Raw genomic sequence first — 17,595 nt, forward strand, 5'->3', positions numbered from 1 at the left:
AGGTAAAAGGCGATTGTGAGCCGCTCTGAGACTCTTCAGAGTGGAGGGCGGGATATAAATCCAATATCATCATCATCAAAGACCCAACAAAAATTAAGGCCTATATTGCTTGTAAGACAGCCTACCTGGAGCTTATTACATCCAAAAAGAAACTTTTCTTTCAGAATAAATGGGACCAACTTTACCACTCGATAAAATCTAATGATAATAAGGCTTTCTGGAGAATCATTTTGGGTAATCTAAAAAACAATTCTGTTACGGACCCAAATATTTCTGCGCAAACATGGGTTGATTACTTCTCTTAACATTTTTGCTGCTCTGTGTGTATCCCTTCCTATCTTAGCAAACCCCACAGTTACTGATATGCCAGTCTGGCCTCCAGTAACTCTAGATTTATTGAAGGATTTAAAAGCGGGTAAAGCACCAGGCCCTGATGGCCTTCCCGCTGAGGTATTTACAAAGTTTGCCGATTAGTGGATCTTGCCCTCTTGCCCCTTGCAAAATTGTTCTCTTTCATTGATCTGCATGGCTCCATCCCAGACTCTTGGCTTGATTCTATAATTATCCCAATATACTAAAAGGGGGGGTTGAAGTTACCAGAAAATTTCCGCCCCATTAGTTTATTATCTATAGTGGGCAAATTGTATGCCAAACATTTAGCACTTCGATTAACTGACTGGATGCATCTAGGCAACATCATAGGTCCTGAACAAATTGGCTTTTCCAAAGGCAAATCTGCTATGGACCATTGCTGCACTCTGGCCTTCTTTGCTGAAAAATATATCCATATTGGGACAAAAAAATTATATGCTGCCTTCATCAACCTGAAGGGCGCATTTGATTAAACAGATAGAGCCCAACTATGGATTAAGCTAGGTTACCTGGGAATGGACCCTCGTCTGCTGTTTCTCTTGAGGAAACTTCATTCTAATACTTTTTGCCAAGTGAAATTTTCTTCTAGTGGTGACTTAACTAGCAAAATCCCAGTGTTAAAGGGAGTTAAACAAGGTTGCGTGCTGGCCCCGCATCCTTTTAATTTATTTTTAACTGACCTGGTACAATTTTTGAACCCTATTAATGGTCATCCGCCTAAACTAGCAGGCCAAGTGGCCCCCTTATTACTTTATGCCGATGATACTACCATCCTCTCTTGCACAAGTGTGTGGGCCTGCAAAGGTATTTGAATGCCTTCTGTGACTACTGTAATTGTAATTCACTATCAATTATGCCAAATCTAAAGTAGTTGTCTTTTCAAATTGCTGGCGCCCACAGAGATGGTTTATTGGCAACTCAACAATTGAGCAAACAAAATTTTTTAAATACTTGGGGATCACTTTTAATCACAAGTTAAGCTGGGCTTCACATTGTAACAACACTGTCAACTTGGCTAAATGTTCGGTTGCTCAAATTAAAGGGATTTTTTGCAAGGGGCAACCAATTAGTTCCGGCAGCAATTAAGGTGTTAAAAGCTAAAACACTAGCCCAAATTCTCTATGGTATCCCTATATGGATCTCAGTATTTACCAGGAAAGTGGCAGGCATTCAAGCCTCATTCTTTAGACAAATTCTTGGTATGGCAAAATGTGTGTCCTACTTTGCTCTCTGCTCTGAAGTGGGTCAGTCTTTGGTGGAGACAAAAGCCTGGATTGCAGTGTTTAAATTCTGGCTCAAAAGTCACTTTAGAACAGATCCTAACAGCCTTCTTGATTGTATGAAAAGAGACCCATATATTTCATCCTGGACAACAGTGCTTATGTCCAAACTTAACCAGTTGGGGATAGAGGTTGATGATTTTTTTACTTCTGATGAGTCATATATCTTCAGATGTATTAAATTGAGACTGTGGGAGTTGGAGGAAATGAAACTACGTCCAACAAACCCTTATATTTGCTTCCCAGCTTCCTTAGGTCTTTATGCTTTCTGCGGCAAAATGCCCCATTATCTATCAGAATTAACCATTCCAAGTCATCGCAGGGCATTTATGTTGGCTAAACTAAATGCGTTTCCCTCCAAAGTTTTACAAGGGAGATATCATCGAGTCCCTTTCGGCGACAGACTCTGTTCCTGTGGAGCGAATATTCCCGACTCAATTCAGCATATATTGCTTGATTGCTCCTTTTATCACAATCTCCGTAAAGATTTATTTTGCAAGCTTTCTTTCTCCCCAGATTTGTCTATTCTGCCACCCTGTTATTATTTATTGAACGATACTGAGGGGGAGGTTAGCAGTTTGCAAATGCATGACTTCGATTGGCTGCTGAGGATCCCACCTCCACCTGATCCCAGACAGGCTTTGGGAGAGGTGGGAAAGGAGATGAATAGCTTTCCTTTAAAGTTAAACCTTCTTTCCAGCCTGCTATTCGGGAGTTCCGAATACCACCAAATACTGATTCGGCGGTATCCGGAGCAGCTGTATTCGGCTCCTGAATAACAGCAGGAAATCTGATTTGGATGTATTCGGAGCCGAATACATCCTAATCAGCAGCTATTTGGGTGTTTATTCAGTTCAGCCAAACCAGATGCACACCCCTACCAACCACTCCACCAATCTGCATGGTAACTATTCCATCAGCAGACACTTTTTTATCTGTACAAACAGGAATTATGCTTTTGTGGGATTTGAGCTCTTACGTCCCACAAGCCCCTGTTTTTCATGGTGAGAGGCTAGGACATTTCTTTACCCTTGTTCAGGAGGTTTGTGCCACTGTCACCTTCTGTAAAAACCTGGCACAGACTGAAAGACACATGTACTCAACATATTCTGCCTTAAGCTGAAGACTTAGAGAGGGGCAGGATTTTGTTTTGCTATGCAGGAGAAATGCTTATTTGTGCCTGCTCTGAAGTAGAACAAGACCATTCTTCTTCCCAAAGTACTCTGAATAGGCTGAGAGGCCTTATTTGGTTTCATGTGGGTCTTTTGCAGAAGAACCACGTGTAATTCCCTACTTCTGCCTTTTATAGAGAATGAAGACAGATCTCTTCTCTAGTTGCATTCTTTGTAATTTACAGAGCACTTGTGCAAGGGGGGAGTCAGAGCTCAGGGGGACCAGAGCAGGACATGGTGTTGCCATTGGTGACCTGGCAAGGAGATTTGGGGAGTCCTGCCCATGTTTAGCAGCTCTGTGCCAAATAGAAAGCATGAACAAAGCTTCCAAATATGTGTGCCTTAACCCCTTGCTAGTCACACATATCACAAAGCAAAAGCAGTACTGGGTTGGAGTCAATACTTTTTGTGCTTGTGGGAAATGTTAGCTTTTTTTCCTCAGGCCTCGTATATATACACACACTGCTACAACTTTGTCTCAATGCATTAGCCAGGGGACCAAGAGTTAGAAAGAAATTAGCCCTTCTAAATTTTAATTAGGCCTGGATAAAAACTGGCCTTTCCTGTCTCTGCAGTAAAGTGGGCCTCTCCTTCAGTGACACTCTGAGACAGGGTTCAAAAGGGGAGAGAACTTGCAGCACAGCTTCTCAGCCATAATTTCTCCACATACATGTTCAGGCTCCTCTCCTTGGTATTTGGTATTCAGGTAGCAACACTCTGGGGTTGCTCTAGAGTGGGTATCTATTTAGTCCTGATAGGTGGCTGTTGCTGTATGGCTGTGTTTTTAAATAGATCTTCTGTTTCCATGGGAACAAGGAAGCCATCATGTAAGCAGTCAGATATAACTCTATGATGCTGCCACTGTGGGCAAACAAAAGGCAGTTCTGAGCACGGGTGATGCTTCCTGAATAAACATTGTTTTGCTCTGAATTATATTCATATGCCTTCAGTGCCATCATATAGCCAAATCTGATTGGATGTGTGACTGCTCCCCGTTTCTAATGAGAGAAAGAAAATGGCATCATAGGGGCAGCTGATTGGGGCTCTGAAGATTCTCTGAACCAGCATAAAATAGGTATTGTGTGGCTGTGGGATGAATGAGGTTCATATGCAGCTAAGATGTTCAGTTGTGACCACGGTTTTAATTTTGTTTGGATACCTTTTATCCACATTTGTGCTAATCAGATATTAAAGTCTGTGACGGATAAACCTACACATAAAGCAGTTTGTTAGAAATCTGACCTCAAATAAAAAGTATGCTAATCTGGTCAAGAATGTTCTCTGGCTGCCAAATTATGATGGTGATTCTTATGATGTGGATATTTTCCCACCAGAAAACTGGACTGAAGCCACTAGCTCCTTGCACACAAGTTACTGAGTAGCTTTTGGCCTTCCATGTACAACACATGATTCCAATGTAAAATAGAGAACAATAGTGTCACAGTGATTCTACCTCCAGTGAATTTCAAGAAAAGAACACCCAAAATGTTTAGTCTGAATAAAATAATGCAATCCCTGCTTGTGACTAATTGTGTTGTCTTGAAGGCTATGGATAGAAGTCTGGCTCACACAGATGTTGTTGGAAATTTAATCTCTGTTGAGTGAGTATGATCTCTGATGATTTAATTTGATTTCTGTTGACCTAATTCCAAGCATGATCAAATTAAGTAAATGTTCTTACAGTACTGCTGTCCTTAGAGGACCATTCAGAGCTGTGGTTCATTTGCTGATACTGTCATGTAATTGGATTGGTTGTGGTGATACGCATCATTGTGCTTCTGAGCATCCACAGCATCATAATACTCATAAAAAATTACCTGGATTTCCACAGCCAGCAGGAGTTAATGGCGGTGTAGGCATATAATTCTGAGAACTGTGATAGCAAAGGAGAAAAATGCAGCTGAGTAGAACAACATTGAAACACATCTAATAGGTATTGAGAGGGGGGGGAGAATTCTCAAAAGTTTGAACTTTTCAGCTCTTAGGAAAGCCAACATGAAATGAGGTAATTCCAAGCAGCTCAGCCTTGTAGTAGATACTTTATGCAGTGAACCCTTCATATACATTGGCCGTATCAGGTAGATTAGCTCTCATTTCATGGCTTGTCATCACCAGATACACCTGGTGGCAGTATATGGTGGTGTGGATACCGTACAGTGGGAGATTATTTGCTTGGATTGCTGTAACGTACCAACAGTTTGCCATATGTAGGCAGTTTTTTGTTTATATATCTATTTATTGAAAACATTTCTTCCCTGGCCTTCAGCCAAATGTGTCCTCAAGGTGGCTTACAAAAAGATTAAAATATTACAATACAATAACATTAAAACTTTCAAGGAGTTTACATCATCTTGAAAATTTCCTTAAAGGGAGTTTCACCAAACAGCAGTAAGATTTTAAAAAATAAAAATCAGAAAACCTTAACAGTGTGTTATTCTGAGCATAGTTATAGCCAGGGCTTTTTTGTAGCAGGAACTCCTTTGCATATTCGACCACACACCCCTGATGTAGCCAATCCTCCAAGAGCTTACAGGACTCTTAGTACAGGGGGATTGGCTACATCAGGGGTGTGTGGCCTAATATGCAAAGGAGATCCTGCTACAAAAAAATCCCATAATTATAGCCTTCTGAGTCCATTGGAGTCCGCGGGCTTAAAAGCTTGTAACTTTTTTTAGCATGGCACTGCAAATCAACAGGCTGTTTTATGCAGCCAGTCTGTTTGTTTGATACAAATAATTCAGCAGTAAAGTCCACAAAAGGTGAAAAGAAACAGTAAAATTATAAAACAGATTATAAGACCCCCAAATCTGGGTCGGGGTAGCCCAGGAAGGGAGATCCCTTTACCAGCTCTTGACAGGGTGTCACTGATACTGGCCCCTATGGTCAAGAGCTTCTGGAGTCCTCTGACAATGGAGGCCCAAGTTGCAGCCACTACCAAATCCACCTTTTTTCATCTTCAGTGAGCTTGGCAGTTGACCCGTTTCCTGGAACATGACGACTTAGCAATGGTGATCCATGCCACGGTCACCTCGAGAATAGATCACTGTAATACTCTCTACATGGGGCTACCCTTGACCCTGACTCAGAAACTACAGCCAGTGTAGAATGCAGCAGTGTGGCTGTTAATGGGGCTCCCTCGATGGGAGCACATTCAGCCAGTGCTGAGAGTACTGCACTGGCTACCTATTGTGTTCCGAGTCCGTTTCAAGGTGTTGGTATTGCCCTTTAAAGCCCTATATGATCAGGGGCCTGTCTGTCTTTGGACCACCTTTCTCCACATGTTCCCCAGAGAGCACTGTATTCAAGGACGCAACATCTATTGTCCATCCCCGGATCAAGGGAGGCCAGGCTGTGCTCTACACAGACCAGGGCCTTCTCAGTGACACCACCTGAAGTGGAACACACTCCCGGAGCCCATAAGGGCCCTGCAGGACTTCTCTCAATTCCGCAGGGCCTGCAAAACTGAGTTATTTCAACAGGCTTTTGGTACCTAAACCAGGAGAGGACTGCCACCCTACACTACTGAGAAATTGTGATCACTACAGGCTCACTGTTAGTAAAGGATGATCCCGCTTAGGTTGTTGCTTAACAGCACGATAAAATGTTTTAACATGTTTTAATTGTATTTATTGTTTGAAGTTATTGAACTGATCGTTAGCCGCCCTGAGTCTGCTTGCGGAGAGGGCAGGATAGAAATTTAAGGTAATTAATTAATTAAACCAACAAAGACCTGGGAGGACTGAAAGTAGGCTTAGGTTCAAACTAGACAGCAGTTGTTTTGGCACTTGAAAGGCACCAAGGGGACAAAGAGCATACCCTCTCCCCATGCTGCAAGCCCAATCAGGATCAGGCCCTCGAAACTTTTTTTTAATGACTCACGAAATGCATGCCACACAAAATCATAGATCTGAATCTGCCTATAGATGACTTGATAGTAAAGATAATAGAGACAGCTGAAGCAGACAAATTGACATATATGCTTAACACTCAAACAGACAAGAAATAAGGTACAGGATTGGTCAAAGTTTTATGAATGGTTATACCAATGTAAATGAATAGCAGAATGTAAGGAATATTTTAGAAGAATGGTAGTAGGTTAAAAAGGTTAAGAATGGAGGGCGAATGAGCATAAAAAGGGGAAAAAAATAAGAGAGGGATACAATGTTGCATATAATTAGATCTTGTAAAGAGTAACTGCTCACCTCATCTTTGTTTGTTTTTTTGTTTGTAATATATGTTTAAGTATGGTGTGCGATGTTTATGTTATATGGCAATTTGAATAAAATATTGAAAACGGGGGTGGGGGGGAGATCTGAGTCCAGTAGCATCTTAGAGACTAATAGGAGATCCAGACACAGAAGCTTTCACTCTCAAACACTTATACTATGAAACTCTTGTTGGTCTCTAAGCTGCTACTGGACTCAGATCCAACTGTTCTATTGCAGACCAGCATGGCTTCCCTCTGAAACAAAAAAATCCAATTAGTATTTAAGATATAGCTTAATTTATGGTTAACATAAAGTGTGATTTTGAAACCAATTCTTACCCCCTTCCTGAGTAATCATTTTTAACTTCCCATGAAGAAAGTCTTCAGTTTGAACGTATGCAGGACATGTTCATACAGAAAGTGAAACACTATTTGCTCAGTGATTCTGCAAAATGAAAAATTGAAGTGGGGAAAAAAAATCTTGATAACATCCTTTAACAAAAATATGTTTCCAAGTTACTGTTTGTTTTCCTGAGATAAGAATTTGGTGAGTTAAACATTACTCAGAATTGAATAGCCAAGCTTTCTGTACATATTTATATGTTGCTTACACAGCAATGTATTTAAATGTAGGCCAGATCAAGAGCTTTGATAAACAAAACTGGAGTTCCTGTCCTCTATTCACGTGGACTGTAATTTTGTGAATTTCAATTACTAATTTGTTCTTATTTAATCGACTTGTTCAAATTCATTCTTATCTGATGAAGTATATACACAATTAATATGTGCTTTGCTAAGTTAGTTAACATTTCAGAAACACAAATTCCTGGTATCTTGCTCAACAAAGCCTGTATCAACCAGAGATTGTACTCTCTCTTATTTGATCATCCTTTTATGACATTGAAAAAAATATATTTTGGCCTTTTGAAATTTAGATTAATTCCTCCTACTTTGCATTGTGCTGCTTATATTTCTGAAGGAGTAGGTAGCAAACCTTTAGCATGGTTTAAAAGAGTGTTCTTGAAGACTGCCTTCCTCTAATTAAAAAAGAGGCTCTATCTGCCCACATGGAATTGCTGGGTACTTCTGTGAGTACTGGGGTATTTTTGAGTAGAACAGCCTTAGGTGTAGGGCAAAACTGTGAAATTTTTAGGGTCAAATTGAGTTTGATTGATGTTTTGTCTTGCAGGCGCAGGCACACCAGTGGGGCAGACAATGCCCCTCAGAGCTGTTTCAAGTTGGGAAAATAGCACAAGGAGGACAACTGAAGCCTCTTTCCCCACTTCAGCATGGTCCCAATCCAGATTTGAGCCCCTGTGATGCTTAGGAACTTTGTTTGCAATAGTAGCTGTCTGACTACAGGGAATGAAGGTCAGGTCAGGGAAACCTTGATCAGACTTGTAAAAAAAATGTAACGTGTACTTCGACATGCAGAATTTGATGTACTTATATGCTAAATTTCAGTTTCCTATTTTCTAAAGAAAACTGTATTAGTTTTCTACTCGGTAAAGCTATAATTCCTCTTCCAGCACTTGCAGTAAACTGATCCTACTTTGTAGAAAGAGCTTAAAAATATTTATATTCAAATAATTCTGCATGGTATGTTGATACCTCCTTTAGAACTGAAACAGAAAACATTTTTAAATTGTCAATTCAATGTTTGTTTCTAAACTGGGGTGGGCAACAAACTCATGGTGGATATATCTCCTTAGACTAGCTTCTATAGGTTGATGAGTTTCCATATACCAGTTCTTGTGTCTTTCTATTTTCTTTGATATTTTTAATATTTTTTCATATTATACATATAGCTCATTTTTGTTTGTAAGTAAGCCATGCACATAAACAGTTGTAAGCATTAAAATCAACAAAGGCATTTAAATTTAAGTTTCTTTTTAACTACAAAAATGGGTGTGTTAGTGCATATAATCATTCACATTTGGGGGGGGGGGATCAACACAAATGGCACAGACAGCTATGGCAAAAGCCAGCTGTGCATGTGCTGTAGGCTTTATTGGGGTATTGAAATACTGCTGAAAGAACGGAGGAAAACTGAGCCACGAATGCTTTTCCATAGCAAGGACCTGGTAGTTCTTGATTCTGAGCTCTTCAATAAAATTTGGAAGGTGGGAATTTCAGAAGCATCTCTGCATAAAACACAATATACATTAGACATTTTTTCCCCTCAACATATAGCAGCTCCCAACTAATAGCACCACACTAGAAAGGTCTGTATTAGAATGCCAAGAGACTTCCACTGACCATTGATCCATTTAACACACAGAAATCATAACTTTTAACAGTAGGTGGTATCCTACCGTAGAAGGCAGAAGGAGCCTTCCTTCATTGTGGGAAGAGCTATTTAAGTTAGGGGAAGGCTTCAGAATCGGCTTAGTGGAATGGTAGGTAGCAAATTGATCAATGGGTTGTATATCCTCTCTAGCAGAAATCTTGTTCAGTAGGATGCTTAATGTGATCCTCAGCAGCTTATATGTGAAGATTACTGTGTTTAAACCTGTTTTTATTCCCTTTGGGAAGCTTGTTGCTTTATCAAGATTGGGGAACACAAAATGTACACTTTATTCATTGAGTCTATTCTTCATTTCCATCATTGCCCAAGCTTTGATCAGTCTGATTTACTGTACAGCTTTCTTTTCTAACTAGCATTCCATATAGAGTGGTAGAGACAGCTCTAGCACCACTTCCTTGCCATCCTTTCAATAATGAATTCCTCTGAGCTTCCAGCATGCAAGGCTCATTTACTCCTAAATGTAAACAGGAAATTGCTTTCATGTGCTGTGGATTGTGACCCACAGAGCAGCAGTCTTGTACCACAACAAACGAACAAAGTGAGAGATGCAATTTTGGTTGTTGGTTAAGTGTTGCAAAATGTGATCCTGCAACCTTTGGAAATCAGCAGGGGACCTCAGAAGCAAAGCAAATTGATCTCTGGGGAAAGGGGCATAAGCAGCTTTGTGCAATGATGTGCTATTGCAGAAGTCTGCAAAAGATGCAAGCTTGCCAACCGAGAAATCACAGAGCAGGAGTTAATAGAGAGACTGATTTGTTCTTTTGTTTTTTGCTGGAGCCATTTCCTGAAGTCCACAATGCTACCATTTTGAAGTTTCCTCTTGTGCCATAAATGTCCTCCCAGGACACACATTGCTGTTGGATCATGCCTTGAGTTGCTGTGTGTCTTTGTTGTGGTTTCCTGTGTCTTGATGAGTTATCTGGTTCTGTCTTGCAGCCCTCAGAATCCAAGTCCAACGTCACCCCTTTCACCGTCCTGGCCTATGTTCTCCGCACCATCCAGCCCTATGCCCACCTCCTCTACGTCCAGCGACTCATCCCCCATCAGGTCCGTTGCAGGTTTGAGGGTTTTATTTTGCTCGTCTCAGTTGCTGCTGCTATTATTATTATATTTTAAGTTGATACACTTCTGTTTTTCCCCTGTCTCATTCAAGCTTCTTCACTGCAGTCCAGCTTGCTGTTTTCCTTTTTAGCCTTCACAGCCCCTCAGCTGCCATCAGACAGCAGGAGAGGAAACTTTTAACCCTTATGTGACCCCCCCGCAATTGAGGAATAGCTTGAGTAGCCTAAGCACTGCATGAGTAAGCTATCAAGTGTTTCCATCCTCCCAGCTGCAGTACCACATCTTTTTAAAGAATTAACTTCAGCTGTGGTTGATTTGATGGGCTGGTTAAGGTTGTAAATTGTTGAACCTGCTGCAATCAATAAATTCACCACTCCAAAAAGGTAAGCTTCCATTACCGCTCCCAAAGTGTAAAGAGGAGGAGGTAAAGTTTACTCACTTATTTTAAGTCTTCCATGTTTCTATAGTCAGTGAAAATAACAGTGAAGTCTTCTAAAAAACATGCCACATGGGATTAAGATATATATCTAAAATGGATAATTATGCTGCCAAACTGCATACATCCAAAGCCCACGTCAAGCAGATGGAATAAGCTGCTCCCCACAAAAAAAGCTTTATTTCATTATTTGCTGTTTTCAAATGCTTGCCCACTCTGCAAACTATTACATTTGCACTGTTAGCATCCTTGTACCAGCATTAGTCTTTGTATGGAATGGTCTCTCCCCAGCATCAGCTCTAGGGTGCGTTGCGCCCCGGGCAAGCTCCTGGAACCGGAAGTGAGGGGGAGCGAAGCCTTCTCCTGCGTGTGCTTCAAAGGATTAGATGGCAAGCTGCCCGCATCGAAGCTGGTAGTGCCCAACCACAGCACGGCATGCACTGATGGAGGGGGCAATAGAGCATGATGCTGTGGAGGGAGGGAGGGTGACGGCAGGGGAGGCAGGCAGGCCAACAAGGTGGTTGTCATGGGCACCAGTGGGAGCCCAATTCGGTGCCCCCCTCCTCCTGGCGCCTAGTGGGTGAGCCAATCCTCTTTCCCCCTTTTAGCTGTTTATAAGCCATGCCTTTATTTCAGTATCAACAGACTATCCAACGCTGATCTTCTGAACAGGTGTAGAATGCAGTTCATCCCTGGAAAACCACAATCTGTTTAGATCCAGGGCAAAGCTTCCAAATAGGGTTGCCAGGTCTGACTCAAGAAATATTTGGGGACTTTGGGGGTGTAGCTAGGAGAATTTGGGAGTGCTAGGAGCAAGGTTGTGACAAGCATGACTGAACTCCAAAGGGAGTTTTGGCCATCCCATTTAAAGGAATTGCACTCCTTTTAATTGCCTTCACTTCACTGGAAAGAATGGAGGATAGGGGCCAATTCTATGAGCCTTCTTTTGGGGCTCATAGAATCGGACTCTCTGGTTCAATCTTTTTGAAACTTTGGGGGGGTTAAGGAGATGAACCAGATGCTATGCTAAAAATCTGGTGGCTCTATCTGAAAAAACAGCGCCCCCCCCCCCCCCGGAGCCCCAGATACTCACAGATCAATTCTCCATTATGCCCTGTGGGAATTGGTCTCCATAGCAAATAATGGAGTGTCCAGCATACATTCCCCTCCTCCTCCCCCTTGCTTTCTAATAATCCTGAAGTGGGGGAAGGGCCTCCAAACCAGGGATCCTGTACCACCAACTGAGGACTGACAATTCTGCTTCCAAATAGACTAGAGCCTGATACTATTCTCACAGATGTAATGACCGTGGGGCATTGCACACTGAGACATGAAACAGAGTGCCTACTGCAGCAACAATATACAGTGAAGTGGAGGTGGGCAGAGATAGCTTTTGCATTACCCTGTCCCTGCCCTACTTTTTTTCTTGTAGCCCACCCTCATTATTGCTGCCCTGCCCCTTGCAAGATTCCATATCAGCAAAGAAGCATCAAGGTTATGACAATCACACTTCCCTTCCAGAGACCCCTCCCCTTTACTCTCCAGCGGAGCCATAGTTAAAGAAGCAACGTAGCTCATCTATGATACCACCCCCACCCCCAAAACCACTCATTAGAGGGCTGAATGGAACTTAACTCTGCCTTCATGAAGGCAAAGTATAATTCCAACCCCGTTCCCAGATTGGCTGCAGGCAAAGCTTCCAAACAGAGGCACTGCCTGAAGCCACCCTGCATATTCCCCTTTAAGTCAGAGCAAGGAAGGTTTTTCCTTTGCTCCATTTACAAGGGAAATTTCCATGAGCCCCAGATCACATGGAGTCTCTCTAAAAACATGGGGCCATCCTGCTGACCACAGGGAACTCATCTGTATGTAACAACAAAATGGCAGCTGTGAGGGACAGTCAGGGTCAGCTTGGGGGAAGTGACCACCTCAGGCACACAGAATAAAATCCTGTCAGAAAATAACTAAGCACCAGACATTTTTAAATTCAAAACCAAAAAGTACATTTATTAATTTACAGAAAGCAAGGAAGGGAGTGAAATAATAATGATTGGTTGGTATTAACGAATCAGTTGGCAGGCAGAAGTTCAACTAAACAAATGATCTCTAATCACCAGAGATGTTGGTGGGCTGAAATATTATAAAAACTATTGGCAGGCTGAAGATATATAAAACAAGCAAAAACTAAACAGGCAGGCAGTGTTTCTTTAACTCTCTAGAAACACTCTTATTCAGAAAAAGATTACAAAACTATACTAAGGCTTTCTAAAACATAAAAAAGGATCACACACAGAGGACTATCCAGCTTGTGTCATAAATATCCCCACACAGACACTCTCACTAGCATACAGGTACACTCCAGATGTTAGAGCAATACCTCAGAACTCAAACCCTTGAGTGCTATCACACAAGCCCCTCAATCCCATGTGTTCTCAGTCCCACACAGCTAGTGTCCCTGTCTGCCTCCTGGCGTTTCTTCACAGCCACAAGAACCTAGTCTCTCTCCTAGAGTGTTTTTATGTTCTTATTTGAACCAAGAGTCTGCCCTGAAGCACTGACAGATTTCCTCAACAGAGCCTTCAGTTTTCCTCTGCTCTAGAATGACAGTGTGCCACCACTCAGAGAGCTTTTTCACAGAAAGAGCCCGGTTTTGCCCCTTCTTTCAAATTAAAACTCTCTCTTTCAGACAGAAACTCAAAATTAATTCTGTCACAAGGAACTCAGCCCAGCCAAGAGGCTGTTTCTCAGCTCCTTCTCAGTCAGTCGCCGCAACTGAACTCCTTCAGAACTCCTTCAGAAATAAACTGTGAGGCAATTTCCCCCACTGCTAGCCTCCTTCCAGTCAATACATTCTGTATCCATGGATGTGGCTCAGCCAATCAGAGTGAGCTGTTCCCTGCTCACCCAGGCTAACTGCTTTAGTCCATTACAGCAGCATCCAGCTTTACTGTGGAATAGGTGGGTATTACATACAGAACCACACTGGGAAGTTAGGATTAGTGGCCTCTGAAGTGCTACAAACCAGCACTCAGGCTCATGCCTGGCCAGAGACACCTGGCTGTGCTATATCATGAGTTACATTTTTCAGAAATATTCCACAACAGGACTACAAGTCTGCCCATAATTCTTCCCCCTCCCATGACCTTATATGGGATAAGATTTATTAGTTCATGAACAGGGCATAGAAAAGGCATATGCATCCCCCCGCCCCCCGAATACAGCTGAATAAATTAAATGGCTGACCAACCTTATATTTTAAACCTCAAATTCCCATAGAGAAGTTTTAGATTTGGTTTTGATGTAGGGTTGCCAATCCCCAGGTGGGGGCAGGGGATCTCCCGGTTTGGAGGCCCTCCCCCCGCTTCAGGGTCGTCAGAAAGCGGGGGGAGGGGAGGGAAATGTCTGCTGGGAACTCTTTTATTTCCTAAAGCGATTTATTCCCATAGAAAATCATGGAGAATTGATCCGCGGGTATCTGGGGCTCTGGGGGGGCTATTATTTGAGGTAGAGGCACCAAATTTTCAGTATAGCATCTAGTGCCTCTCCCCAAAGTATCCCCCATGTTTCAAAAAGATTGGACCAGGGGGTCCAATTCTATGAGCCCTAAAAGAAGGTGCCCCTATCCTTCATTATTTCCTATGGAAGGAAGGCATTGAAAAGGTGTGCCGTCCCTTTAAATGTGATGGCCAGAACTCCCTTTGGAGTTCATGATGCTTGTCACAGCCTCAGGGGCGTAGCTAGGGCTTTGGGGGCCTGGGGCCCAAGATTTATGTGGGCCCCCCTATGTGTGTGCACGCCGCCAGAAACAGGATATGATGTCACTTCCAGTGATGTCACTTCCGCAAGATGGCCACCACTTGCAAGGAAGCCCTGCTGGAAACAGGAAGTGATGTAACTTTCCCAAAATGGCCACCACTTGTGGGGGGGAAACAGGAAGTGGTGTCACTTTGGGGGCGACACCCCCCCCCCCAAGATGGCATTTCCGGAATTCGTTGCCCAAGAAAGAGTTCGGAGTTCACTTACAATCCCTGCCTTGTTTTAAGTAGCCGTTGGCAGCGCACAGGTAGAAAACAAGTTGTGGGGCTGGTTAGTGGCACGCAGCCCGGTCCCAGTGGAGCTTCTGGGCTTTTGCAGACACCTCCAACAAGCACCGCCTTGACGCCCACAGACTGACCGCCTAACCCGCCAGGGAAATAACAGGGCGCGATAAAGGAACTCACCCTTTCGTGCCCCTCCGGCTTATTCCTCTCGAGGAGTCGCACTCCTCAAGGCGCAGCTGTCCCGGCTTCGGAGACGCCTCGAGCGCTGCGCGGGAGAGCACACACACCGTGTATCGCTGGGAAGATAAGCACACGCGCGCAACACACCCTCCCTGGTCCAACAATTTCAGGGGGCCCGGAGAACATAAGAGAAGCCATGTTGAACATAAACATGTTGAATCAGGCCAATGGCCCATCCAGTGCAACGCTCTGTGTCACACAGTGGCCAAACCCCCCCAAGTGCCATCAGGAGGTCCATCAATGGGGCCAGGACACTACAAGACCTCCCATTGTGCCCCCCCCCCCAAAAAAGCAGCAAGAAGACAGAACATCCCTGCCCCAGACAGAGAGTTCCAATGATAAACTGTGGCTAATAGCCCCTGATGGACCTCTGCTCCATATGCTTATCCAATCCCCTCTTGAAGCTGGCTATGCTTCCATAAGTATTTGAACACCACTGAACTGAAAGGATATCATATTAGCACCATATTGTTTTAATGAATGGCTGACCTGTTGATATTGTTTGTTATTTTGATTTTTTTTGGTTGTGAGCCGCCCTGAGCCCGCCTAGGCGGAGAGGGCGGGATATAAATCCAATAAACTGCTTGCAGCCGCCAAAAAAAGGTTTTCTCTTTCCCTTGCCCCGCTGAATACTTTGCAGCGAGAGGATGCCCACCCGATGCACACCCATCCCATTCATTCACCCCTTCTCGCAGTCATTCTTCTTCGACACCCCCCCGCCCCCACATCAGCACCAATGAATAGATGAGATTGGAAATCCCTCCATAGCCCAAAACCGTCTCAAAATGGAATACCATCCCACCTCCCACCCCCCTTCTTGTCCTTGGAATGTGCTTGAGACTCTTTGTATTAGGAGCTGGGTTGGTGTTTTCTCCCTCAGGAGGGGAAGGGAGTGCTCGTCCTCCTCCAGCCCCCTCAAAAAGAGCAGAAAACCCCCGCTGCAAAAGCTGAGGCATCACCTGAAGCTCTAATGGAGGCGCTGCCGCCCTCGCCTCTAGGGAAAGACTCCGCTCAGAACTACATTTCCTAGCACAAATGGCAACGTGGAGACCTCGGGCTGCAGAAGGGGGCTCATCCTAAACTAGAGAGGAACCGCTCTTCTCCCTCCACTTTAGCCGCTAGCCTGGGCCGGGAGGGGGGGGGTGGCAGTGCCGACTCCACTCCGGCCGGCCTCGCTTGGGGCCCGCCATGGAAGCTGGCTGCTTCCCCCCGTCCCGTGGCTTTTCCCGCCGGGCCTGCCCTGCCGTGCCCCCCTCGGTCCCTCCTTCCCTGCCCAGCGGGGCTCCACCTCCTCCTTACGGCGCCCAAGCGGCAGCTCAGAGGCGGGAAGCAGAAGCTGAGGCCGGCGTGGCTGGGAAGAGATCTCTCTCTCATCTGCCCAAGAGGGCTCTCTGGCAGGGACTGGAAGCCAAGCAGTCGCGTCGGTCTCGCCCACCCTCTGACAATTCATTGACCTCCCGCCGAGCATCAGCCGAGGGGAACGAGGCAGCCAAGCCGGCAGACCAAAGACCAGAGCAGGGGGCGGGCGGTGGGCATGGCCAGGTCTCCCGACGGGCAGCAGGGCTTCCCTCTTCGACTCGGCTCCGCACGGGATGGGCGGGCGCCCAAGGGGAGAAGGCGCCTGCAGGACCCTCCTTGGCAATGCGGGGACCCCCCAGACCTGGGGCGACCCGCCCCCCCTCCCTACACCACTGCACAGCCTTGATCTGGGCTCCACCCCAATGTCTCCTGGCTCCACCCCCAAAGTCCCCAGATATTTCTTAAATTGGACTTGGCAACCCTATTTTGATGCAAGGCTGCATCTAGTGTAAGATATTTAGAACTCTATCATTTTGAGGAGGGGTGGCAACTCTAGCTTGTCCGTAAACTATTCATGGTTGCATGGGCAGGATTCTGCTGAGTGCTTTGCTGGCTATGTGCCATGCTTGGAGGCAATTAAAAAAATAGATCAGAAAGAGCCAGGGCTCATTTATGTCCTTGATAATCCAGTCTGGGCTTTGAAGAGCACAGCAGTATAAAAGAAGGGCACTGCAGCACTGTGCATGGATATATAGCAAGGGGCAGGTGGAAGGAAATTGGAGGCCAGGCTTAGATCATGCAGTGGAAATTCTTTTGTGAAGCTGCTTAATTTATCGTATGGCAGAGTTGCACACAGGGAGCATATAAATAATATAAAATACGGAACCAAACTGATAGAACGGGATGTGATTCCCCTAAATACTAATATCTACATTTTTAATCCACTCAGTCACACCTGAGGAGAGTTCAAAGAGCCCTGTAACATCTCCCTGGAAAGCATGACACTCACATTCTTGTGACAGATGGAAAATATTTAGTTTGTCAGGCTGTACCACCATTGCATTCAGGTCCTGGTATTTTGCCCCATTTAAACAACAGGTCTGCACAGCTGCCACAGCTTGTTTGTATTCTATTAGCTGTCTTCTATACGTTACATGGCAAGTCAAATCCTGATGGCTT

General features: G+C 44.3%; 1 protein-coding gene across 2 annotated transcripts in view; it reads left to right on the top strand.

Annotated features, from left to right (window-relative positions):
- Positions 1–17,595, top strand: part of ARHGAP26 (Rho GTPase activating protein 26) — a 537,491-nt gene that overhangs the window by 491,263 nt on the left and 28,633 nt on the right. For both annotated transcript variants that reach the window (XM_060240533.1, XM_060240534.1), the window contains one exon: positions 10,276–10,386. In XM_060240533.1, the coding sequence (XP_060096516.1) occupies positions 10,276–10,386 (111 nt within the window). The remainder of the gene's footprint in view (positions 1–10,275; positions 10,387–17,595) is intronic.

The sequence above is a fragment of the Heteronotia binoei genome, chromosome 5, assembly GCF_032191835.1.
Source record: "Heteronotia binoei isolate CCM8104 ecotype False Entrance Well chromosome 5, APGP_CSIRO_Hbin_v1, whole genome shotgun sequence".
NCBI classification, from domain to species: domain Eukaryota; kingdom Metazoa; phylum Chordata; class Lepidosauria; order Squamata; family Gekkonidae; genus Heteronotia; species Heteronotia binoei.